General features: G+C 40.8%; 1 protein-coding gene and 1 non-coding gene across 5 annotated transcripts in view; both read left to right on the forward strand.

Moving 5' to 3' along the window:
• The window catches only part of PLS1 (plastin 1), a 163290-nt gene that overhangs the window by 88582 nt on the left and 49190 nt on the right, over window positions 1-25518 (forward strand). For all 4 annotated transcript variants that reach the window (XM_036352524.1, XM_036352525.1, XM_036352526.1 and 1 more), the window contains 3 exons: window positions 10783-10864; window positions 20264-20429; window positions 20508-20650. In XM_036352524.1, coding sequence (XP_036208417.1) covers window positions 10783-10864; window positions 20264-20429; window positions 20508-20650 — 391 coding nt within the window. The remainder of the gene's footprint in view (window positions 1-10782; window positions 10865-20263; window positions 20430-20507; window positions 20651-25518) is intronic.
• LOC118677855 lies at window positions 2234-2397 on the forward strand. Its single transcript, XR_004974579.1, has one exon. It is a non-coding gene; the product is annotated as a U1 spliceosomal RNA (small nuclear RNA).

Here is a 25518-nt window from a genome sequence, read left to right on the forward strand (position 1 = left end):
TTGTCTTTTGGAACTAGTTAATGAGTAGCTACATAGGTCTTGAAGAATTTATGTCACATAGAAAATTAAGTGCTATATGTTTTCTAGAATTTTCTTTCAAATGTAATTTCTTAATTTTCTGATGTCTTTTTATTCTATTACCTTAATAGTAACCTTTACCAGGACACTTTTGAGTTCTTCCTCTGATGTATTTTACAATGTTCACAGGGTTTCTCTTTTCACTTCTCAGCAAGGGAGTATTGACTGTTGATGGGGACAGGAACATGAGTAAATGTAGAAGAAGGGTATATCACATTTGTACTTGAATGACATTAATGTTGTAGTTCAGCCTTGTCTATTCCTTGACTCTTTGCAGACAGTTTCTGCCTACTCCTTTGGAAACTCTCAAAGGGCACGTCTTATCTTTGTTGCATGTACTATAGTCCCAGCATAGTTCTTGGTAGAAAACAAGTGTGAGTTTTTTTTAAGTTTATAAAACTACAGAAAACTTACCATCACAAATAGTCTTATCACCCATACTTAGCCATTATTAACATTCTGGAATATTTCCTCCAGTCAGTTTTCTGTGTTTTTACTTGAAAAGAAGGAAAACCTACTCATGAGTACTGGATATGTTTTTATTTTATTTTTATCTTTTTATTTTTTATGATTAATTTCTTATTATTTAAAGTATTACATAAGTCTCCTTTTTCCCTCATTGACCTCTCCCTGGCTGCTCCCACCCCAGCACATGCCCTCACACCCCTACTGTCTGTGTGCATTGATTATGCTCATATGCATGCATACAAGTCCTTTGGTTGATCTCTTACCCCCTCACCCTCTGCCTTCCCTCATAGGTTGGACATTCTGTTCAATGCTTCTATGACTCTGGTTCTGTTTTTGTTCATCAGTTTATATTATTCATTTTATTTCACAAATGAGTTAGATCATGTGATATTTATCCTTCTCTGACTGGTTTATTTCACTTAGCATAATGCTCTCCAGTTCCATCCATGCTATTGCAAATGGTAAGAATTACTTTTTTTTTTTTTTACAGCAGTCTAGTATTCCATTGTGTATATGTACCACAGTTTTCTAATCCACTCATCTGCTGATGGGCTCTTAGGCTGTTTCCAAATCTTAGCTATTATAAATTGTGCTGCTCTGAACATAGGGGTGCATACATCCTTTCTGATTGGTGTTTCTGTTTTCTTGGGATATAGTCCTAGAAGTGGTATTACTGGGTCAAATGGAAGTTCCATTTTTAATTTTTTGAGGAAACGCCATACAGTTTTCCACAGTGGCTGCACCAGTCTGCATTCCCACCAGCAGTGAAAGAGGGTTCCTTTTTCTCCACATCCTCGCCAGCACTTAACATTTGTTGATTTGTTGATGATACTCATTCTGACAGGTGTGAGATAGTACCTCATTGTTGTTTTGATTTGCATCTCTTAGATGATTAGTGACTTTGAGCATGTTTTCATCTATCTCTTGGCCTTCTCTATATCCTCTTTCAAAAAGTGTCTATTTAGGTTCTTGGCCCATTTTTTGATTGGATCTTCCTTTTATTATGATGTATGCGTTCCCTATAAATTTTGGAGATTTAACCCTTATTGAAAATAACATTGGCAAATATGTTCTCCCATGCATTGGGCTTTCTTGTTGTTTTGTTGATGGTTTCTTTTGCTGTGTAAAACCTTTTTATTTTGATGTAGTCCCATTTGTTTATTTTCTCCTTAGTTTCCATTGCCCTAGGAGCTATATTGGTAAAGACATTGCTACAACAAATGTCTGCTGTTTTGCTGCTTATAGCTTCTTCTAAGATTTTTATGGTTTCCCATCTTATGTTTAAGTCCTTTATCCATTTTGAGTTTATTTTTGTGTATGGTGTGAGTTGGTGATCTAGTTTCATTTTTTTGTATGTATCTGTCCAATTTTCCCAACACCTTTATTGAAGAGACTGTCTTGACTCCATTGTATGCTCTTGCCTCCTTTGTCAAATGTTAATTGGGCATAATGGCTTGGGTCAATTTCTGGGTTCTCTGTTTTGTTCCATTGGTCTATATATCTGTTCTTGTGCCAGTACCAGGCAGTACTGAGAACAGTGGCTTTGTAGTATAGCTTGATATCTGGTGTTGTGATCCCTTCAACTTTGTTCTTTTCTCTCAAGATTTCTGCAGCTATTCGGGGTCTTTTTTTTATTCCAAATGAATTTTTGGAGAGTTTGTTCTAGGTCTTTGAAATATGCTATTGGATACTTACCTGGCAGGGGAGATACCATGATCACGAAGGTGGTTTTCCCAGGGCGAGGCTTATCCATTGCACTCAGGATGTGCTGACCCCTGCGATTTCCCCAAATGTGGGAAACTCGACTGCATAATTTGTGGTAGTGGGGGACTGCGTTCGCGCTCTCCCCTAAGGGAAAAAAAAAATGCTATTGGTATTTTAATGGGGAGTGCATTGAATCTATAGATTGCTTTGGGTAGTATGATTATTTTAATGATGTTGGTTCTACCTATGTCTTCCTCTATTTCTTTTTTCAGCATCCTGTAATTTTCTGAGTACAGATCCTTTACCTCCTTGGTTAAGTTTATTCCTGATTTCTTAATTTTTTTGGTGCGATGGTAAATGGGATTGTTTTTTTAGTCTCTCTTTCTGTAAGTTCACTATTGGTGTATAGAAATTCCACAGATTTCTTGGTGTTAATTTTGTATCCTGGTACATTGCCAAATTCATTTATTAAGTCTAATAGTTTTTTGATGGAGTCTTTAGGGTTTTTTATGTATAATATCATGCCATCTGCAAATAAGGACAATTTTACTTCTTCCTTTTCAATTTGGATGCCTTTTATTTCTTCTTGTCTGATCACTATGGGTGGCACTTTCAGTACTATGTCGAATAGGAGTGGTGAAAGTGAGCATCCCTCTCCTTGTTCCTGCTCTTAGGGGAAATGGTTTTAGTTTTTGCCCATTGAGTATGATGTTAGCTGTAGGTTTGTCATATAAGGCTTTTATTATGTTGAGGTATGGTCTCTCTATTCCCACTTTGCTGAGAGTTTTTATCTGAAAGGGTGTTGGATTTTGTCAAATGCCTTTTCTGCATCAATTGATATGATTATGTAATTTTTGTCTCTTAATTTGTTTATGTGATGTATCACATTTATTGATTTGTGGATATTGTACCATCCTTGCATCCCTGGAATAAATCCCACTTCATCAGGGATATTGGCTTGTAATTCTCTTTCTTTGTAGTGTCTTTATCTGGTTTTGGGATTAGGGTAATGCTGGCTTCATAGAAAGAGCTTGGAAGTATGCTTTCCTCTTGCATTTTTTAGAATAGTCTGAGAAGGATAGGTTTTAGTTCTACTTTGAATGTTTGATAAAACTCCCCTGTGAAGCCATGCAGTCCAGGGCTTTCGTTTTCTGGAAATTTTTTTATTACTGTTTCAATTTCATCAGTAGTTATCGGCCTATTCAGGTTTTTTGATTCTTCCTGATTGAGTTTTTGAAGCTTGTATTTTTCTAGGAATATGTTCATTTCGTCAAGGTTGTCCAGTTTGTTGGAGTAGAGCAGGGGTGGGAAACCCCTGGCATGCGTGCCAAACATGGCACGCCAGTAACTTTTGCTGGTATGTGAAACCCTCTCAGAAAAAGAAAAGATTATTCAGCACGTTAAAGATTTGTCCGTGAGCAGGAAAGCAGTTAAGGATAAGATACTTAAGTTGGCAAGTAATACTGCTGAACAATTAACAAAAGATTTGTCTCCATGTCATTTTTTTTCTGTTTGTATTGATGAAAGTACAGCCATTACATCATCATCTAGGCTGGCCATTTTTTCTCAACTTTGTAAAGATGATGAAATATGTGAAGAGATGGTTGCCCTTCTAACTCTACCTGAGCATACTACCAGGGCTGAAATATGTAAAGCAGTTATGAACGAATTCTCTTCTTGACAAATTGACATTTCAAAAGTAGTATCTGTCACCACTGATGGTGCTCCTTGCATGACTGGTGAGAAGGCAGGTTTTGTAAATCTGTTTGCGAAAGAAATTGGTCATACACTGATAGGTGTTCATTGCATCATACATGAGGAGGCTTTATGTGCAAAAGCTGGCCTGAAGGAACTGCAGGAAGTGATGCAAACAGTTACCAAAGTTGTTCATTACATTTCTGCTCAGGCTTTAAATAAAAGACAATTTCAAGTTTTACTGAATGAGGTAGAATCTGTGTATAAAGGACTGAAAATGTACAACAATGTTCGATGGCTTAGCCAAGGTTTGGTTCTGAAACGATTCGTTGAATGGTTAAGCAAGATAATGCTCTTCTTGAATAACCAACATGTTTCTTACCAAGAATTGTCTGACGCCACGTGGGTTTCTAAACTGATTTTCTTTGCAGATTTTTGTGAACATTTGAATTACTTAAATGTTAAATTACAAGGAACTGGCAAGACGCTTGATGTTATGTTTGGTTACATAAAGGCTTTTGAAAAGAAACTCGAAGTCTTTAAGAGGGATGTAGATGGTGAGAGATTTAGGTATTTCCCAAATGACAACAGACTGTCAAAGCCTTCAAAAACTGTTTTTAAACATCATCGAGTCAACTATTGAGCAGTTCTTCTCAAGATTTGTGAAATTCAGAGAACTGGAAGAGACAGCAAAATTCATGAGGTTTCCAGACAGCATGAAACTGGAGGAACTAAACTTACAAATGTTTTCATGGATAGACATGGTTGACTTTGAAATGCAGTTGATTGAATTTCAGAGTAGCTCAATTTGGAAGCAGAAATTTATTGACCTTAGAGTTGACTTGGAAAACATTGAAAAAAAGTGATTAGAGATAGGAGTACCGGAGAGAAGTGTCGAAAACGAACTATTGAGGACTTGGAATGCCATTCCAGAAATTTTTTTCTGTTTAAAAAACTTTACAACAGCATTACTCTCCATGTTTTCATCCACATACGCTTGTGAATCTTTGTTCTCAGTGATGAATTTTGTTAAGTCTCGTAATAGGAGTAGCCTGATGGATGAAAGTAGTAGCTCATGCATATCTCTGAAGGTCACAAAATATAAACCTGATGTAAAATCTCTGTCATCAGTGATGCAGCAGCAAAAGTCCCACTGATAATATCAAATGGAGTCATAAAGTTTTCTGTTGAACTATCAGTGTACATGTATACATTAAAAAATAAATGTATTTTTCATCATCATATACTATGTTTTTGTCGCTTGAATGAATTTTATTATTTCTTCAAGGTTCTTCACATACGAACACCTTAAGAGATATCAAGTAGGCGTAACATGTTCTCAAAAAATTAGGGTTGGCATGCAGAAGAATTTTGAGTCAGAGATTTTTCTGGTTTTGGCACGCACTCACAAAAAGGTTGCCCACCCCTGGAGTAGAGTTATTCACAGTATTTGTTTTTACAATCCCTTGTATGTCTGTGTGGTCGGTTGTTACTTCACCTCTTTCATTTCTGATTTTGTTTATTTGGGTCCTCTCTCTTGTTTCTTGGTGAGCCTGGCTAGAGGTTCATAAATCTTGTTTATCCTTTCAAAGAACCAGCTCTTGGTTTCATTGATCTTTTGTTTGTTTCGTTGTTTTTGTTTTTGTTTTTGTTTTTTTTATCTCTATGTCGTTTATTTCTGCTCTGCTCTTTATTATATCCTTCCTTCTGCTTATTCTGGGCTTTTCTTATTGCTCTCTTTCTAATTCTTTAAGTTGTAGGGTTAGATAATTTATTACTATTTTTCTTTTTGGTTTGGGTTTTTTTTTTTGTTTGTTTGTTTTTGTTTGCTTGTTTGTTTTTTGCGGTAGGCCTGTAGAGCTAGGAACTTCCCTCTCAGGACTGCATTCACTGTGTCCCATAGATTTTGGCTGTTGTGTTTTCATTGTCATTCATTTTCAGGATGTTTTTAATTTCTTCTTTGATCTCTTTGGTAACCCAATCATTATTTAATAGCATGCTATTCAGCCTCCAGGTGTTTGAATTTTTTTATTCTTTTTATTGTAGTTGTAAAATAATATTCTAATATTATGCAGTTGTGGTCTGAGAAGATGGCTGATATGATTTCAATCTTCTTGAATTTGGTGAGACTTTGCTTGTGACCCAGTATGTGGTCTGTCTTTGAAAATGTCCCATGTGAACTTCATAAGAATGTATATTCCATAGCTTTGGGGTGAAATGTTCTGAAGATGTCAATTAAGTCCATCTGATCTAGTGAGTCATTTAGGATTGCTGTTTCTTTGCTGATTTTTTGTTCAGAGGAATTATCCAGTCATATCAGTGGGGTATTAAAGTCCCCTACTATACTTGTATTGTTGTCTATCTCTCCCTTGATTTCTTCCAGAAGTGTTTTTATGTTCTTGGGTGCCCCTGTATTGGGTGTATATATGTTTACCAGAGTTATATCTTCTCGTTGTATTGATCCCTTTAGTATTATGAAGTGGCCTTACTTCTCTCTTGTTATGGCCTTCACTTTGAGGTCTATTTTTTCTGATATAAGAATTGCTTCCCCAGCTTTTTTTTTTTATTTCCATTTGCCTGAAAAATATTTTTCTGTCCCTTCCCTCTCAGTCTGTGTGCATCCCTTGTTGTGAGGTGGGTCTCCTGCAGACAGCATATGCATGGGTCATGTTTTCTTATCCATTCATCCATTCAATGTCTTTTGATTGGAGCATTCAGTCCATTTACGTTCAAGGTTATTAATGATAGGTACTTGTTTGTAGCCATTTTTATTTTTTGTGCCTGTGTTCCTTCTTCCCTTTTTATTTATTCTTTTTACAACAGTCCCTTTAGCATTTCTTGCATTGATGGTTTGTTAGTGATAAACTCCCTTAGGGTTATTTTTTTCTATGAAGCTCCTGATTTCCCCTTCAATTTTGAATGATAGCCTTACTGGGTAGAGTCTTCTGGGACTCAGTCCCCTGCCCTGCATCTCTTTATATACTTCATTCCATCCCTTTCTAGCCTGATATGTTTCAGTTGAGAAATCATTTGATAATCTAATGGTAGATCCCTTGTTGGTAACTCTGTCTTTCTGTCTTGCAGCCTTTAAGATTCTCTCGTCTTGAATGTTTGCCATCATATTTACGATGTGTCTTGGTGTGGGTCTTTTTGGGTTCATCTTGTTTGGGACTTTCTGTGCTTGTGTGACTTTCTTTTTTCCCAAATCAGAGAAGCTTTCTGACATTATTTCTTCAAGTAGGTTTTCTAACCTTTGCTCTTCTTGTTGTCATTCTGGAACCCCTATTACATGTATATTGCTTCATTTCATGTTGTCCCAAAGCTCCCTTAGGTTCTCCTCCTGCCTTTTAATTTATTTTTCCAATTGTAGTTCAGATTGAATGTGTTTTGCTGCCCTGTCTTCTAATTCACTAATTCGGTCCTCTGCTTGTTGCCAGCCTTTCAGACTTCATGGACCACCAGTGGTTCATGGACCACCTGTTGGCAACTGCTGCTCCAAAGGTTTCCTTAAACCAGTGGTCGCCAACCTTTTGGACCTCACGGACCACCAGTGGTCTGTGGACCACCAGTTGGCAACCGCTGTTCTAGTCTATTGTTGAAACTTTCCGTAGTGTTTTTTATTGTTGCTATATCACTCTTTATCTCCTCTTGATCCTTATATAAGTTGTTGATATTCTCATCCATCTGGTTTACAAACTGTAAACCCTTATTCTGAATTCTCTTTTGACAAATTGCATGCCTGCATTTCATTTAGTTCCTTTTCTGGTGATTCCCCCTTTTCTCTCCTTTGGGCGTTGTTTCTTTACTCTTCATCTTTGCTCTCACCGAAGGATCTAGTTGTCTAGTTGCACTGGGCCTATGACTGCAGCTTGGCAATGGGTTGCATGTTCACCAGGTGTGGGGTCGATGTGTCAGGCTTGGAGGTGATTCATGTGGTTGGGGCGTCTGGGGTTGCTGTGTTAGGCTTGTCAGTGGCTAGCATCTGGGGTTGCTGTGTGAGGCACCTGGGGTTGCTGTGTAGGGCTTGGCTGCTCACTCTCAGTTGTGGCACCTGGGCTTGCTATGTTGGGCTTGGCAGTGGCTAGTGTGGTTGTAGCATCCAGGGTTGCTGCATAAGGCTTGGCTGTTCGCACGAGGATGGGGCGCCTGGGGTTGCTGCATAAGGCTTGGATTCCGGGGAGGCTGTGTAAGGCTTGATTGTTTTTGCACGGTCACAGAGCCTGGGTTGCTGCTTAAGGCTTGCCTGTTTGCCTGTGGTCGTGGCCTCTGGGGCTAAAGTGTCTGGCCAGCGGGAGGGGAGCACACTCCAAAACTCACAGGAGCCTTTGACCGAGGAGGCTGGGGTTTTGGTGTTCATGGATCCACAGCTGAGGCAGCAGGCCTCTGGCCAGAGTGGCTGTAGGGTTCCGGGTGGTGTCTGAGGGAACCCTGGGTGGTGGTGAGGCTGGGCTCCCAGTCACAGCAGCTCTCCCCTTCAAGATGGCACAGTCTCTGTGGCAGAGCCAGACGCCATGGGAGAGACTGCAGTGGTAACAGAGGCTGCCTGGCTAGGGGGCCTTGTCTGCCAGCCCCCAAAAGTCCTGTGAAATCTAACTGTCCTTCACCACCCCACACGTCCACGCACTTCCCTTTCACTCCCTCACTCACACTCTCTCCCTCACTGCTGTCCTGCCAGCCACCTTCTTCCCTCTGGATTCGTTTTTAGGACATTACATATAACATACTGTGACTGGATGAAGGAAAGTCCCACTGTCCCTACCTACTATCCAGTGAAACCACCCAAGGGAACGGGCTTAGCAGAATCAGCAGGGAAGGAAGACCCTGTTGAGTTCAACTGTAGTCTGGCAAGTCAAAGAGATGGGAGAGGTGTATGAGTTGGATCTCCTTGGGAGCCACAATCCCCTCCCATCAGGGAATCGGGGAAAGGGACAGTGCCAGGTGGGGAGTTTGAGTGGGGCACTACACTGGTCAAATGGTAATGCAGGTGTTCTAAGTTGAGCACAGGGAGGACAGAAACCTCCCATGAAACAGAAAGGCTAAAGCTATCTTGATCTTGATTTTCTTTTTTAATTCTTTATTGTTTAAATTATTACATATGTCTCCTTTTTCCCCCATTGAGATCTCCCCTTGATTTTGATTTTCAATAGGAATACAGATCTTAAAAGCAGAGCCTCACATTTTAAAAAGAAACAAACTAAGGAAAAATATGTACTGTGACCTTGACCTACAATTCTGGTCTCTTCCTCTGTTCTTTAGAGGTGATTCCTATTATGAATTGAAAGGACACTTTCCAACATATATATTCTAAAATATAGAGATAAAATTTGTTAATTTATTTTAAAATGTTTAAATTATAGAAGTTTTAGAAAGACCAAGTCTCTGGCTCCTTTCTCAGTATTTTAATGATAGTATCTATAATAATAAAAGCGTAATATGCTAATTAGACCAGACAGCCAAACGACCTTCCAGATGACCTTCCGGACAACAACATTCCGGACGAAGCTCGGGCTGCAAGGGCTGAGGCAGCTGCTGTGGCTGCGAGGGCCAAGCCCCTTGCATGAATTTTGTGCATTGGACTTCTAGTCAATATATATAAAAGGCTAAGTGACTGACCATCATACATCTGACCATTCGATTGACCGGCTAGCTAGTACATATGACGCGCACCGACAGTTTAAAAATAAACGTTGACTCATACATGCATGATCCATATAAAGCTCTCGCTGGCACAAATCGCACACGTGTGTTTTGATCTGTCATTGGTGATCATGAATTTGGTTGTTTTTGTTGACATTCTGAAGCTGAAAGAAAGCTGTATCGTCAACAGATTATGTCTGAAGACCAACTATTGGCACAACTGTTCCTATCTGACATTAGCCTCCCATTTAAATTAATTTGAAGACAGTTTCCTGTGATTCCAGCATTTGCAATGACTATTAATAAATCACAAGGACAAACTCTAGACAGAGTAGGAATATTCCTACCTGAACCCGTTTTGGGTTGTGGTCAGTTATATGTTGCTTTCTCTCGAGTTCGAAGAGCATGTGACATTAAAGTTAAAGTTGTAAATACTTCATCACAAGGGAAATTAGTCAAGCACTCTGAAAGTGTTTTTACTCTTAATGTGGTATACAGGGAGATATTAGAATAAATTTAATCAATTTATCAGTCTTTGTTTTTATCAATGTTGTTTTTATATCATGTTTTTGTTTTTATGTCATGTCTTTGTTGTTATATCATGTTGTTATTGTTTACTTATTAATCAATTTATATGTTATTTTCATATACATTTTACTAATTTTTTTTCATTTCTGACACGTCTGTTATAGAAAATGGTGAATAGTGATATTAAAATATTTCTTCTAATTACTTTCAATATGCACAAATCTGTGCACCAGGCCACTAATTTTAACATAATTGATTCTGCTTTATGAAACGGCTTCTCAAGCATTTTTTGTTTACAATGCTATATGCTGACGATTAGTAAGTAAAATAAACAAAAGACTCACATAAAGAAAATGCAGGTCTGTTTTTGAAAAGTTAGGAGTAAATGCTAAGATTACTATTTTTTTTATTATTTATTGCTTAAAGTATTACAAAGAGTATTACATATGTCTCCTTTCTAAGATTACTATTGAGTGAATGATGTATTTGTTATAAGTTAGGGAATATTTTTTAGATTTTTAAAATTAAGTCCCTGATATGAATTCAGTATAATATTGTAAAGAAATAGATTGTTTTCACTTTTCAAAATGTAACTATTTTTATCTGCTTGCAAAAATGAACTAAAAACATTTCTGAGAATCTTATACTAAATTATTCCCATTTTCTCTTTAGCAAAATGATCAACTTATCTGAACCAGATACAATTGATGAAAGAGCCATTAATAAGAAAAAGCTCACCCCTTTCACTGTTTCTGTAAGTATTTATGTTGTAAAATGTAAAATGGAAGGCTTTTCTTTTATTTAAAAAAATATATTCTTATTGATTTCAGAGAGACAGGGAGAGGGAGAGAGAGATAGAAACATCAATGATGACAGAGAATCACTGACGGGCTGCCTCCCACTGGGGATCAAGCCCACAACCTGGGCATGTGCCTTTGACCAGAATCGAACCCAGGACCCTTCAATCTGCAGGCCAACACACTATCCACTGAGCCAAACCAGCTAAGGCTGGAAGGCCTTTCTTAATGGATGTTTGGGCCCAAGTAAAACCTATGATTTAACATAATTTCAGTTTCATATAAAAACTAGGTTTTTATTAAATAAAAATTTAGCTGTATTTTGTAATCAGTGGAATTAAGATCCAAAGTACTTTTCTTAACTTTATTTTTTTTAAATTTCTTTATTGATTAAGGTATTACATATATGTCCTTTGACATTGCCCCTTTGAATGAACTTCTTTATTTAATATAATAGTATTCAGGTTATCCTATCTAATAAAAGAGAAACATGGTAATTGGCGTACGACCGCTACCCTTCACATTGGCTAATCAGGGAGATATGCAAATTAACTGCCAGCCAAGATGGCGGCCGGCAGCCAGGCAGCTGGAAGCGAACATGAGGCTTGCTTGCTTCACTGACGGAGGACTCCAATGTTCCCCGCCTGCCTTGCCGGCCTCTGAGCTTGCAGTTTAAGAAACATTGTAACAAATATAGAAGCTAAACAAAACCCCAGAAACCTGCTTTCAGCCGGCCAGGATCTCAGAGCTGGAGTTATCCATTGTTTCAATTATAGAACCCAAACAAACCAGATACCTGCTTTCAGCAGCAGAGGCCTCAGAGCTGGAGCCAGAGCTAAAGCTGGCCCAGAATAAAAAAGAAAAAAGAAAGAAAGGAGCAGTTAGGAGCTTCAGTCGACCTGAAAACAGCCCTTAGCCCCTCACCCAGACTGGCCAGGCACCCCAGTGGGCACCCCCACCCTGAAGGGTGTGTGACCAGCTGCAAACAGCCATCATCCCCTCACCCAGGCTGGCCAGGCACCCCAGTGGGGACCCACACCCTGATCCAGGACACCCTTCAGGGCAAACCAGCCAGACCCACCCGTGCACCAGGCCTCTATCCTATATAGTAAAAGGGTAATATGCCTCCCAGCACCGGGATCAGCGTGACAGGGGGCAGCGCCCAAACCCCCTGATCGCCCTGCGGCTCTGTGTGTGACAGGGGGTGAGGCTACAACCTCCCTATCCGCCCTGCTCTGTTCATGACAGGGGAAGGCGCCCCAACCCCCTGATCAGCCCTGCTCTGTGCCTGATACGGGGGAGCTCCCCAACCCGCTGATCGCCCTGTGGCTCTGTGTGTGACTGGGTGCGATGCCCCAACCCTCCCTCTCCCCCCCCACGGGCCCTGCTCTGTGTGTGACAGGGTAGAGCCATAACCTCCCCATCAGCCCTGCCCTGAGTGTGACAGTGGCAGCGCCCCAACACCCTGATCGGCCCTGCTCTGTGGGTGATAGAGGGCGGCGCCCCAACCCCATGATCCGCCCTGCCCTGAGTGTGACAGGGGGCGGTGCCCAACTCCCCTATCGGCCCTACTCTGTGAGTGGCGGGGGGAGCTCCTCAACCCCCTGATCGGCCCTGCTCTGTGCATGACAGGGGGGAGATCCCCAACCCCCTGATTGACCCTGTTCTGTGCGTGACAGGGTACGGAGCCCCAAACCCCCTGATGGGCCCTGCTCTGTGCGTGACAGGGGGTGGCGCCGCAACCTTCCCATCGACCCTGCCTTGAGTGTGACAGGGGGCGGCGCCCCAACCCCCTAATCGTCCCTACCCTGAGCGTGACTGAGGGTGGCAGCACAACCTCCCAATCTGCCCTGCTCTGTGCATGACAGGGGGCAGCACCTCAACTCCCCAATCGGCCCTGCTCTGAGCCCGACCAGGGGCTGCACCTAGGGATTGGGCCTGCCCTCTGCCACCTGGGAGCGGGCCTAAGCCAGCAGGTCATTATCTCCTGAGGGGTCCCAGACTGTGAGAGGGCACAGGCCGGGCTGAGGGACCCCCTCTTCCCCCCCCGAGTGCACAAATTTTTGTGCACCGGGCCTCTAGTATTATTATAATTATTGTTATTTTTATTAATGAATATTTGCTGTGTGCCAATGTTTTTATTGGTTGGTTGGAAAAAGAAAAGTGTATAGTTTTACTGTTTCACAACATTTTTAGCTATTTTAAAAATATATAGTTTTTATTAATTTCAGAGAGGAAGGGAGAGGGAGATAGAAACTCAATTATGAGAGAGAATCACTGATTGGCTACCTCCTACACACCCTACACTGGGGATCAAGTCTGCAACTCAGCACGTGCCCTAACAGGGAATCGATCAGTGACCTCCTGGTTCATAGGTCGATGCTCAACCACTGAGCTATGCCAGCCAGGCTTTAGCTATTCTTTTTGTACTAAACTGTTCTGTAGTCAGCTTGCCCATTTACATATTGTTCAAGTTCAGGAATTTATAGTTACCACACTTTTCCATCAAAATGTCTAGTTCAGTGGGTGGATGTCAATATTTATCAAGTACTAACTAGGTACTAGTCACTCTTCTAAACATGAATTATCCCTTTGACTCCTCCTTGCAGCCTTAAAATAAGATATTATGACTTTAAAGAGGATGAGACTATGTCACTGAGAGGGTCTACAGTGTCCAAGTCAGGGCGTGTTCCCAATGGTCTGGCTCCAGAACCCAGCCTTTTCATCCCTGTGCCGTACTGCCTCTCACATGGTGGGAGCAGCAGCAACTATTTCATGTGCGATTCACAACTGTAGCTGTTAGAAGTGAGCTACTGCTGAGCTGTTCCCTTCTTTTTTGTTGGAAAGTACAATCCTTGATTTTGGTGAAGTTGTTAAGTCTCTCCTATAAGGAAGCTATGACCTTAGGGCAGTGACAAATGGTTAATTCCAGACTATCCTAGTGTTACTCTCATTTCCAGTCATCCTTGAGAATTATAGAGTAAGATGTTGGCCAACATAACTTTTTGTCCCCCCTCCAATAAGCCAATACTATTGTATATCCCTAGCACTTTCTATGTTAGAATCCAAGCCACAAAGTACTATTCTTTTTTTTTTTTAATATATTTTATTGATTTTTTACAGAGAGGAAAGGAGAGAGATAGAGAGTTAGAAACATCGATACATCGATTAGCTGCCTCCTGCACATCTCCCACTGGGGATGTGCCCGCAACCCAGGTACATGCCCTTGACCAGAATCGAACCTGGGACCTCTCAGTCCGCAGGCCGACGCTCTATCCACTGAGCCAAACCGGTTTCGGCAACAAAGTACTATTCTTTAAAAAGCCCATTTCTGATTGTAATTGTCAGATTGTGTTTTTTGTTTTGTTTTGGGGGGGTTTGTTTCTTTATTTTTTGGTGTTTTTTTTTACATCTTATGTCAGGATGCTTCATCTAATACTATCTATGATTGTTGAAAACATTCATTTATGTCTTATTTCTAGAATACATGTCACACAAATTTTTTATGGCACTGAATCAGAAATTCAGCAATTCTTACTGTTGTATAAATTTATTTCATTTTACTTTTAATACTTATATGCAGTGTATTCAAGAAAATAAAGACAATTATTCTGTAGCTATTTTTCAATAGCTACAGGATGGGTCCGAGGTAGTAAGTCCTTTATAGTTTTATTTTTAGAGATAGCATTCTTCCAGTATGAGTATGTGGAATAGTCTAGGTCTCAAAGATGCTTGAAAGAGTGTGTTAATGTAGAATGAGAAAAGACAGGCCTCTGGGAAGGGGTGAAGTATTACTGTGGATATTAAATCTGTTTTGTTTATTCAGTAATTTTAGAGCTCTGGAAATAGATCTGCTAGAAAACTACTAGTTTTTCATGAAACTTCATCCCAAAGAGGTGTAATTCATTTGTAAAAGATTGTAAAGATAGTGATAATACAGTTACTCACTTTATGATGATAGGGTTACATAGTATCATGATGTATAGAAGAAGAGAAATATAAAAAGGATGAAAATGACATAACTATGAAAGCAAGGGAAAGGGACACATCAGGTAGTTAATAGCAAGACTCATTTTTTTTTAATCTTAGAGAATTTCTTGTCTTCTATCCAGTGTACTACTGAGCTGCATTTTCTTATTTATCATTATTGAAAGAAAAGTGAATTATATAAATAAGACTGAAAAGCAGATTAGTGATTTAGGGACCCAAAAGTCAGGAAATTAACAAGATTTGGTATAGGAAATTGAAATCCAGTGCAAATAATATACTCATATACATACAGAGTATACATGTATATCCTTTATACTTACACATATATACAAATGTACACATAAAAATATGACCTTAATTTCACTTTATATACAATTGCAGCTAAAGTAGGAAAATCACAGAGCCCATTTGGATATTCCAAATGAAGTAAAAGTGATGATATATAAAATTATGAAATCTGAATAACAAACCATGCCTTTATTTTTATTGACCCAATAATTATCTAGCACATCCCTCTCAAAATTATTAACAAAAGTGAACTCATCTGGAATTGGAACTTTATGAAAAATGAAAATTTGCAAAGTGGTATGAATGAAAAGAATTTCATTACCTATATGAGCTTGTTAGCAAAGAATCAAATAGTTAATTAATCAAAATAGAAGTGACATGAGAAGCCATCTGAAACAGCAGTATAAATTTTTCTGCCTGGGAAAGTGGGCTATATCTTAGGCACAGTGAGTGATGTACAAAAAAGATGGGAGAGAATGGATGGGTAACCCAAGATAAACTGTGATATTTGACTGTGTCTTTTGTTAGCATCTCTGTAAGATATCCTGTTTTACAAATTAAGACACCAAAGCTCAGGAAGGAGCAATACCTCTCTCATGACCCAGTTGGTGGAGATTCCCTATTGTCCTTGTTTCTCTCCACTAACACAGGTCTTCAGGAAGGAAGGCTGAGCACTCAGGGCAGTTGCCCATGTCAAGACTTGGAGAACAACCTCTTTATGGGGCGCTCCTGTTACTTCTTGGTCTTACAGTATTTGGAATTGGCTTTAGACAGTAGTGGTTGTCCTATTCCCTACATACCAGTAAGCCAATAATGTTGTATTTACCAATTAGAAAGTAACATCTATTCGATGAAGTAGATTTTAGCTTCTAACTTTCAATCTGTTTTTTAAGCTAATAACTTATAAGTCATTTGCTATACTTGTAGAGCCAATGGTTTTAAATAAAATTAACATCAAAAGCTGTTTCCCCATGTATCAACAACACCACCTGTTGATGAGACAAAGCTGAGTTTTACTGCTTATTGCAGTTAGACAAAAACCACCTGCAATTCCTGGCAGTGTCTTGGGAGCTCTAACAGACCTAACTTGGCTGAAGCATGGACTATATAAGTAGAATGTCAAGAGATGAGGCCAGAGTCAAATCCTAAGTGTTTTTGATTGCCATATTATAAATTTGGACTTGACCCTCTCCTTTCCCTTCTTGCCTTTACTCACTCTTAAGCATTCATCCACTTATTCAATAAATATTTATTGAGCATGTACCATGTGTTAAGTATCTGGGAAACAGCCCAAACATATAAAAAAAGCCTCTGTTATTATGTTATATACTAGAGGCCCAGTGCACAGATTTGTACACCAGTGGGGTCCCTCAGCATGGCCTGTGAGGATCCAGGGAGGAGCTGCTCCCACTCATCCCAGCCCTACTCATCCTGGTCAGCTGAGCGGTGCTCTGCTTGGGAGCCCCACTCATCTTGGTCAGCTGAGTGGTGCTCCCACTGTGGGAGCACACTGGCCACCAGGGAGAAGCTCCTGCATTGAGCGTCTGCCCCCTGGTGGTCAGTGAGCATCATAGCGACTGGTCAAGTGGTTGACTAGTCGCTTAGGCTTTTATATATAGAGATATGATATACATAATAATAAGCATATAAATATATAATACTAGAGGCCCAGTGCACAAATTCGTCCACTGGTGGGGTCCCTCGGCCTGGCCTGCACCCTCTCACAATTCAGGACCCCTCCAGGGATGTCAGACTGCTGGTTTCAGCCAAGTCCCTGCAGGCTCTAGTATGCATATAACATCTTTGGTTAATCTCTTCCTGCCCTCCCCTCTCCCTCCTTCCCTCTGAGATTCATCAGTCTTTTTCATGTTTCCATGCCCGTGTGTTGAGCGTCTGCCCCCTGGTGGTCAGTGTGCATCATAGCTACCAGTTGAACAGTCACTTAGGCTTTTATATATATAGACTAGTAGCCCGGTGAATGAAATTCGTGCACTGGGGTGGGGGGGGGGGAGAAGGGGCCCCTCAGTCTGGCCTTCACCCTCTCTCATCTGTGACCCCTCATGGAATGTCCAACTACCTGTTTGTGCCCACACTTTTAACAGATAACAGCTCCATTGTTGTCTCTTTCTTATGCTTAAAACCATTGGAATTAGTAGGTATTCAAAGTGTGTATACATTTTGAGGGGACACCCTGTATATCTCTAGTCAGCGGTGAAAGAAACCAACAGCAGATTTGGAACCCCCAGACAGGGAACCTCGCTTACTCCCCACACGTCTCCCCACTTCACTTTCCACCTTCGTGGGCCGCAGGAGAATCAACGTTTTCTCTCATTAATTTGGAAAAGCACGTCCTGTCACCCACTGCCTGGCAGGAGTGCGCTAGGCCCCAAGCAAGCGAGGCTGTCAGGGCAGCCTTCGCTCATGGGTGCTGGCACCCAAAGTGCACATTCCTCCTCTACAGTCGCCCCGACTATCCCACTGTTTCACTGAGAGGATGGAATTCCTCTCCACGTCTGGGTTCTTGATCTTGAACGCTGACCAAAGGCACCTCAGCGAGGGCCGCCCGCACCCACCAGGTGTGTCTGTCTGCATCTGCCCCAGCCTCAGCACCTGCATTAACCCCCCAGAGGTGATCTCGTAGCTGCACTGGCCTCCGTGGGAACAGGGCATCACCAATCCGCCCTCTCACTGTCATCTCACAGGCGCCCACCCTCAGCACCCAGAACACCCAGACACTCTCCAAAGAACGTGAGCGCATCAGAGGGGATGTGTGCACATCCTGTGGGGGTGTTAGGCATGCCGGGTTGATGGAAGTATGCTGGAGAGGTGGGGGGAACTTGTGCACGCCTTGGTTTGCAACTGTTGCAGGCGCGGGAGGGTGACAGTGTGCTGGGGGATGTTCGCACACCAGGGCGGGATGTGCACACCGGAGGCCTCTGGCTTTGCAGATCCGCAAACCCCCGTGGTGCGGCCAGGAGGACGTCAGTCTGGCCCGCCATGGTGGCTGTCCCTGCGATCCTGCACCTTCTGGGCCAGGAGGCAGATCTTGCGCAGCCACTCCTGGGTGCTGATGGCCTGCAGGCGCTACTTCAGCTCAGCTTGCAGGCTCCACTTGGCGTGCTCACAGCTGTCACCACTGCCATGTGGGGAGTACAGGCCGCCCTCCACCGGCCTGCCTCCCCTGTCCAGAGGCTCTCTGTGCTGCTCACCTGCCCAGAGTGACTGGGGCTGGGTGGAAGCCAGGCATCCTGCCCTGCCCAACCCTGGCCGATCTGCCCCTGTGCAAGCTGCCGCCCCGCCGGGAAGGGTCACAGATCCGGGTTCCAGGACCACAGGCGGCCTCAAGCACTGTCCCCCGCCCAGCAGGATCACAGATCTGGGTCCCGGGACCGCGGACAGCCTCAACCACTTCCCCCCGCCTGGCAGGGTCACAGATCTGGGTCCTGGGACAGCAGACAGCCTCAAGTGCTGCCCCCGCCCAGCAGGGTCACAGATCCGGTCCCAGACCGTGGACAGCCTTGCCCGCTGCCGCCCGCCTTCAGTATGCAAATTAGCCACCATCTTGTTGCTTTAGGGTGGGGGTCCCCACTGGGGTGCCTGGCCAGTCTGGGTGAGGGGCTGATGGCTGTTTGCAGCTGGTCACACCCCCTTCAGGGTGGGGGTCCCCACTAGGGTGCCTGGCCAGTCTGGGTGAGGGGATGATGGCTGTTTTCAGGCTGGCAGGCGACTGAAGCTCCCAACTGCTCCTTTTTTTCTTTTTTTTTTATTCTGGGATTTATTTACCTTCTATGGCTGTCACTGGAGCTGAGAGCCAGCTTTAGCTCTGAGGCCCGGCTACAGCTCTGAGACCTCGGCTGCTGAAAGCAGGGATCTGGGTTTGTTTTGATTCTATAATTGAAACACTGTTGCGATCCTGCTGGCTGAAGCCCGGCTGGCTGAAAGCAGGTTTCTGGGTTTTGTTTAACTTCTATAATTGCAACATTGTTTCTTAGAGTGCAAGCTCAGAGGCTGGCAGTGGCTTCCTCTATCACTGGAGCAAGCAAGCCTCCTGTTCGCTTCAGCTGCCTGGCTGAGCTGGCCGCCATCTTGGTTGGCAGTTAATTTGCATATCGCCCTGATTAGCCAATGGGAAGCGTGTTGGAGCTACGGTTAATTACCATGTTTGTCTATTATTATATAGGATGTCACAGAATGCTAAAGAGTAAAATCAGGTATAGTGAGTGCCAGCTGAGGTGTGGTGATGCTTGCTATTTTGTATAGGATAATGAGAGAAGGCCATTAGGTGCACTTGAGCAATATTAAAGGACTTGTGGATATTTGGGGGAAGTATGTTCCAGGCAGAGCTAATAGCCAGTTCAGAGGTCCTATATAGTGAGTGAGAGGACATAGTAGGAATTATAGGGAACTTGAAGGGTTTTCCAGTGAGGGAACACCATCAAGTTTCTATTTTACTAAGATCACGAATAGCACAATATTGTGGAAGATGGATTGTAGATAGTTTGAGATGGGTGTTAGGAAGGAACCAAGAAATTGAAGAAAGGCACCAACAGTTTCCACAGGTATTTAGAAGGTGGAATTGACAGACATTGGTGACTAGATATGGTAAGCAAGGAAGAAAAAGGATTCTGCTCATATTTCTGACTTAGGAAGAAAGAAGGCAAGAATGAATGTTGGTCCTATCAACCAAGACAGGAAATAAAGAAAAGCCAGTTTTAATAGATAATTAGAGGAAGACCAAGGAAGCATGGCAGGAAAATTGCTTCAGTTTTGGACATGAGTTTGAGATACTTGTGAAACACCCAGATAGACCTAACCAAGTGAGTATATAGGTATAGCGTTTAGAGTGGGCACTGAGAGAAAGTGTGGGCTGAAGATATGGATTTGAAAATCATTGGCATATAGAGGTAATAGTTAAAACCATAGAAAATTTCTTTTAAATATTGGTGTTTTGCTTATTTAAATATTATGTTTAAAAATCTGAAATTTCACAATTCTTTGTTTCTTATTTACCTTCTTAACTTGTTGATAAGACTTTAGAAAGTACTTCCTCATGGGTATTTTTCTTTGTGGCAAATCAGGAAAATTTAAACCTAGCCTTGAATTCTGCCTCAGCCATTGGATGTACAGTGGTCAATATTGGTGCACAGGATCTCAAAGAAGGAAAACCTCACTTGGTCTTGGGACTTCTCTGGCAGATCATCAAAGTTGGTCTTTTTGCTGATATTGAGATTTCCAGGAATGAAGGTATGATCATCAAAAATATTTACTTTTCATTTATGTACACTTGCTGCAAGAATTTATATTTCTATGTTTTCCTCTCAGCTCTGATTGCATTGCTAAGTGAAGGTGAGGAACTAGAAGAGCTGATGAAGCTTTCTCCAGAGGAGTTATTGCTGCGATGGGTGAACTACCACTTGACCAATGCAGGATGGCATACCATCAACAACTTCAGCCAAGACATTAAGGTTTATATTTTAAGGTTCAAATTTGTAACATAAAGTAAGGATGAAGAATGTAAAAACAAAAAAGATACAGACTTGCCTGGCCAGTGTGTCTCAGTGATTGAGCGTCAACCTATGAACCAGGAGGTCATGGTTCCATTCCCTGTAGGGCACATGCCCGGGTGGTGGGCTCCATTTCTAGTAGAGGACACTCAGGAAGCAGCCGATCAATGATTCTCTCTCATCATTGATGTTTCTATCTTTCTCCCTCTCCCTTCCTCTCTGAAATCAATAAAAATGTATTTTTTTAAAAAAGAGAAATACAGACTTAAATTTGGATTGGAATTTAATTCACAAGGGCACAGTTTAGGAAATGAAAATTTGCATTTCTCCGAGAATTATAATCACAATATCTTATATTTAAAAAGAACTGGTTTATTGGCTTTTAATAAGAAATACAACTGGCTATGAAATGGAGATACTCCTTAGCAGATTAAAGCATTCTTTCCATTTTATATTACTAAATTATAAAGATATACTAAATTATAAAGTGAATGTCAGTCTGAGAATTACATCTGTTTGATGGACTAGAGGCCCAGTTCAACACTCTTACTGCCACTTTGCCAATAACCAGCTAATAGGAAACCAAATTATCTGAGGGCACAGAGAATCAGTAGGCAAAAGGAGGTCTTCAGGTAGGTCTCTCAACCATGGTAGCTTGAAACACTTCCCTCGCTACTGGGAGACCATTGTCAAGGAAACTGTAACATTCAGTCTGCCTAATAACTGTTATTGTCACTGCATAGACAGGCATTGCCAAATTGTGTCCCTGTGACTCTTCTCTATATGCTTTTTTTGTGTTTGTTTTTCAGACTAATCAGTGTTAACAGTAACTCATATTTTCTCTTTAGATACATTAACACCTTCAGTCAGGTTATATTTTTGCCCTAATGGCCTAGATGACAATCTCTCTTTGAAGTGACATTGTATTTCTCTGCTTTCATCTAAAATATGCTCATTTAAAATTTTATTTGGGGGGCTCTCTCTCTTTTTCTTTTGGTATTTCTACAAACTTTATTTTGTATGACAGGTGAGTTTAGTTCAGCAAATCTAACTCTAATTTAATGTCATGTCTTTAACATACAAATGTGATCATTTTTAAATATTTGCCACAATTTTTTTCAGTTTAGTCATTATATTAATCATTTTTTAAAAATTAAATCTGTATTGTTGAAAATATTACATATATCTCCCTTTTCCCCCCATTGACCCATTCTAGCCCATCCCCACCCGCTATCACAGGCTTTCACCTATTGTCTGTGTCCATGGGTTATGCATAAAGGCATATACATTCTTTTGTTGATCTCTTCCTCTCCACCCACCCTTCTCCTCCTTCCCTATGAGATTCCACAGTCTGTTCCATGCTTCTATGTCTATGGATCCACTCCATTCATCTGTTTATTTTGTTAATTAGATTCCACATATAAGTGAGATCATGTGAGACTTTGTATTTCTCTGACTAGCTTATTTCATTTAGCATAATACTCTCCAGGTCCCTCCATGCTGTCTCAAAGAGTAAGAGATTCTTATTTTTTACTGCTGCATAGTATTCCATGGTGTAAATGTACTACAGCTTTTTTTCACTTATCTACTGATGGGCACTTGGACTGTTTCTAGATCTTAGCTATTGTAAATTGCGCTGCTGTGAACATAGGGGTGCATATATTCTTTCTGATTGGTGCTTTGGGACTCTTAGGATATATTCCTAGAAGTGGGATCACTGGGTCAAATGGCAGTTCTATATTTAATTTTTTGAGGAAACTCCATATTGCTTTCCATATTGTCTGCCAGTCTGCATTCCCACCAGTAGTCAATTAGGGTTCCTTTTTGTCCACATCTTCACCAGTACTTGTTGTTTGTTGATTTGTTAATGGTAGCCATTCTGAAAGGTGTGACATGATGTCTCATTATCGTTTTAATTTGCATCTCTCTGATGATCAGTGGCTTTGAGCATTTTTGCATGTTTCTTGGACATCTGTATGTCCACTTTGGAGAAGTGTCTATTTAGGTCCTTTGTTCATTTTTAATTGGATTGTTGGTCTTCCTTTGGTTAAGTTGTATGAGTTCCTTATATATTTTGGATATTAAATTTTATCAGATGTATCATGGCCAAATATGTTCTCCCATAGAGTGGGCTCCCTTTTCAATTTGTTGATGATTTCTTTTGTTGTGCAGAAGTTTCTCATTTTGATGTAGTCCCATTTGTTTATTTTCTCCATAGTTTTCTTTGACCTAGGACAGTGGTTGGCAAACTCATTAGTCAACAGAGCCAAATATTAACAGTACAATGATTGAAATTTCTTTTGAGAGCCAAATTTTTTAAACTTAAACTATATAGGTAGGTACATTGTTATTAACTTAATTAGGGCACTCCTAAGCTGGCCTTTGCTAAAAATGTCCTCAGTCTGATTGAGGTACGTTCGCTGAGGTGAACCCCTTCCAACTCTCCCATCCACACTCATCTTGTATACTTGTTTCATCTATTTTTTGTCACCCATGCGCGATTTGCAGACGCGACTAGCACTAACCACTGCACAATGAGACTGCTGACTGACTGGCTCACTCACTCGTGCATGAATTGCACGCGCCTCCCCCTGCACTGCGTATCCCCCCGGCCCACCTGTGCCGCGTCTCCCGTTGCCCAACCGACTAACACCCCTCACTTCTTCTAAACGCCACTTCTTCAAAATAGACTCACCCAGGCTGAAAACCGACTTCTGCACATGGGCCACGAAGTTTCAATTGCACTGTACGTGCATGCCCACACGTGGTATTTTGTGGAAGAGCCACACTCAAGGGGCCAAAGAGCCGCATGTGGCTCGCGAGCTGCGGTTTGCCGACCACTGCCCTAGGAGATCTATAGGTATACATATTGCTATGAAAGATGTCTGAAATTTTGCTGCCTATGGTTTCTTCTAGGATTTTTATGCTTTTGCAACTTATATTTAAGTCTTTAACCCATTTTGAGTTTATTCTTGTGTATGGTGTAAGTTGGTGGTCTAGTTTCATTTTTGTGCATGCATCTATCCAATTTTCCCAACACCACTTATTGAAGAGAGTGTCTCCCTGTATGTTCTTGCCTCCTTTGTTAAATATTAATTGAACATAATGACTTGGGTCGATTTCTGGGGTGTCTATTCTCTTCCATTGATCTATATGCCTGTTCTTGTGCCAGTACCAGGCTGTGTTGAGTATAGTGGCTTTGTAGTATAACATGATATCTGGTATTGTGGTCCCTCTCTCGTTGTTCTTCTTTCTCAAGATTGCTGCAGCTATTCAGGGACTTTTTTGGTTCCATATAAATTTTTGGAGTATTTGCTATAGATCTGTGAATTATGCTGTTAGTATTTTAATAGTGATTGCATTGAATCTGTAGATTTCTTTGGGTAGTATGGACATTTTAATAATGATATTTCTACCAATCCATGAACATAGTATATTCTTCTACTTCCTCTCTCTCTTTTTTCAACATCCTGTAGTTTTCTGAATACAAGTCTTTTACTTCTTTGTTTAAGTTTATTCCTAAGTATCTTAACTTTTTTTTGTTGCAATGATAAATGGATTGTTTGTTTAGTTTCTCTTTCTGAGAATTATTATTGTATAAAAATGCCTTAGATTTCTGGATGTTAATTTTGCATCCTGCTACATTGCCAAAATCCTTTATTAAATCCAGTAGTTTTTTGGTGGAATCTTTAGGGTTTTCTATGTACAATATCATGTCATCAGTGATTAATGACAATTTTACTTCCTCCTTTCCAATTTGGAGGCCTTTTGTTTCTTTTTCTTGTCTGATCACTGTGGCTAGATTTTCAGTACTTGGAATGAGAATGGTGAAAGAGGACATCCCTGCCTTGTTCCTGTTCTTAAGGGCAACACTTTTAGTTTTTGCCCATTGAATACAATGTTCGCTATAGGATTGTCATGTATGGCCTTTATTATGTTGAGATATACTCTCTATTCCTACTTTGCTGAGAGTTTTTTTTTTTTATCAAAATAGGGTGTTGGATTTTGTCAAATGCTTTTTCTTTGTTTATTGATATGATCATGTGATTTTTGTCTTTCAGTTTGTTTATGTGATGTATTACGTTTATTGATTTGTGAATATTGTACCAGCCTTGCATCCTGGAATAAATCCCACTTGGTCATGATGTATGATCTTTTTAATATATTGCTGGATCCAATTTGCTAATATTTTGTTGAGGATTTTATCATCTGTGTTCATCATGGATATATTGGCCTGTAGTTCTCTTTTTTGTTAGTGCCTGTATATGGTTTTGGAATTAGGATAATGCTGGATTCATAGAAAGAACTTGGAAGTGTTCCTTACTCTTGGATTTTTTGAAATAGTTTGAGGAAGATAGGTGTTAGTTCTTCTTTGAATGTTTGGTAAAACTCCCCTCTGAAGCCATCTGGACCAGGGCTTTTGTTTGCTGGGAGTTTTTGATTACTGTTTCTATTTCATCAGTTGTTATTGGCCTATTCAGGTTTTCTGATTCTTCCTGATTCAGTTTTGGAAGATTGTATCTTTTTAGGAATTTGTCCATTTCATCCACATTGTCTGGCTTTTTGGCATATAGTTGTTCATAGTATTATATTACAATCCTTTGTATTCCTCTGGTGTCAGTTGTTACTTCTCTACTTTCGTTTCCGATTTTATTTATTTGGGTCCTCTCTCTTTGTTTCTTGGTAAGTCTGGCTATGGTTCATCAGTCTTTTTTATCTTTTCAAAGAACCAACTCTTGGTTTCATTGATTTTTTTTTTTTGTCTCTATGTCATCTCTGCTCTAATCGTTATTTCCTTCCTTCTACTTTCTCTGGGTTTTTCTTGTTGT

This window comes from Myotis myotis, unplaced genomic scaffold (assembly GCF_014108235.1).
Source record: "Myotis myotis isolate mMyoMyo1 unplaced genomic scaffold, mMyoMyo1.p scaffold_m19_p_2, whole genome shotgun sequence".
NCBI classification, from domain to species: domain Eukaryota; kingdom Metazoa; phylum Chordata; class Mammalia; order Chiroptera; family Vespertilionidae; genus Myotis; species Myotis myotis.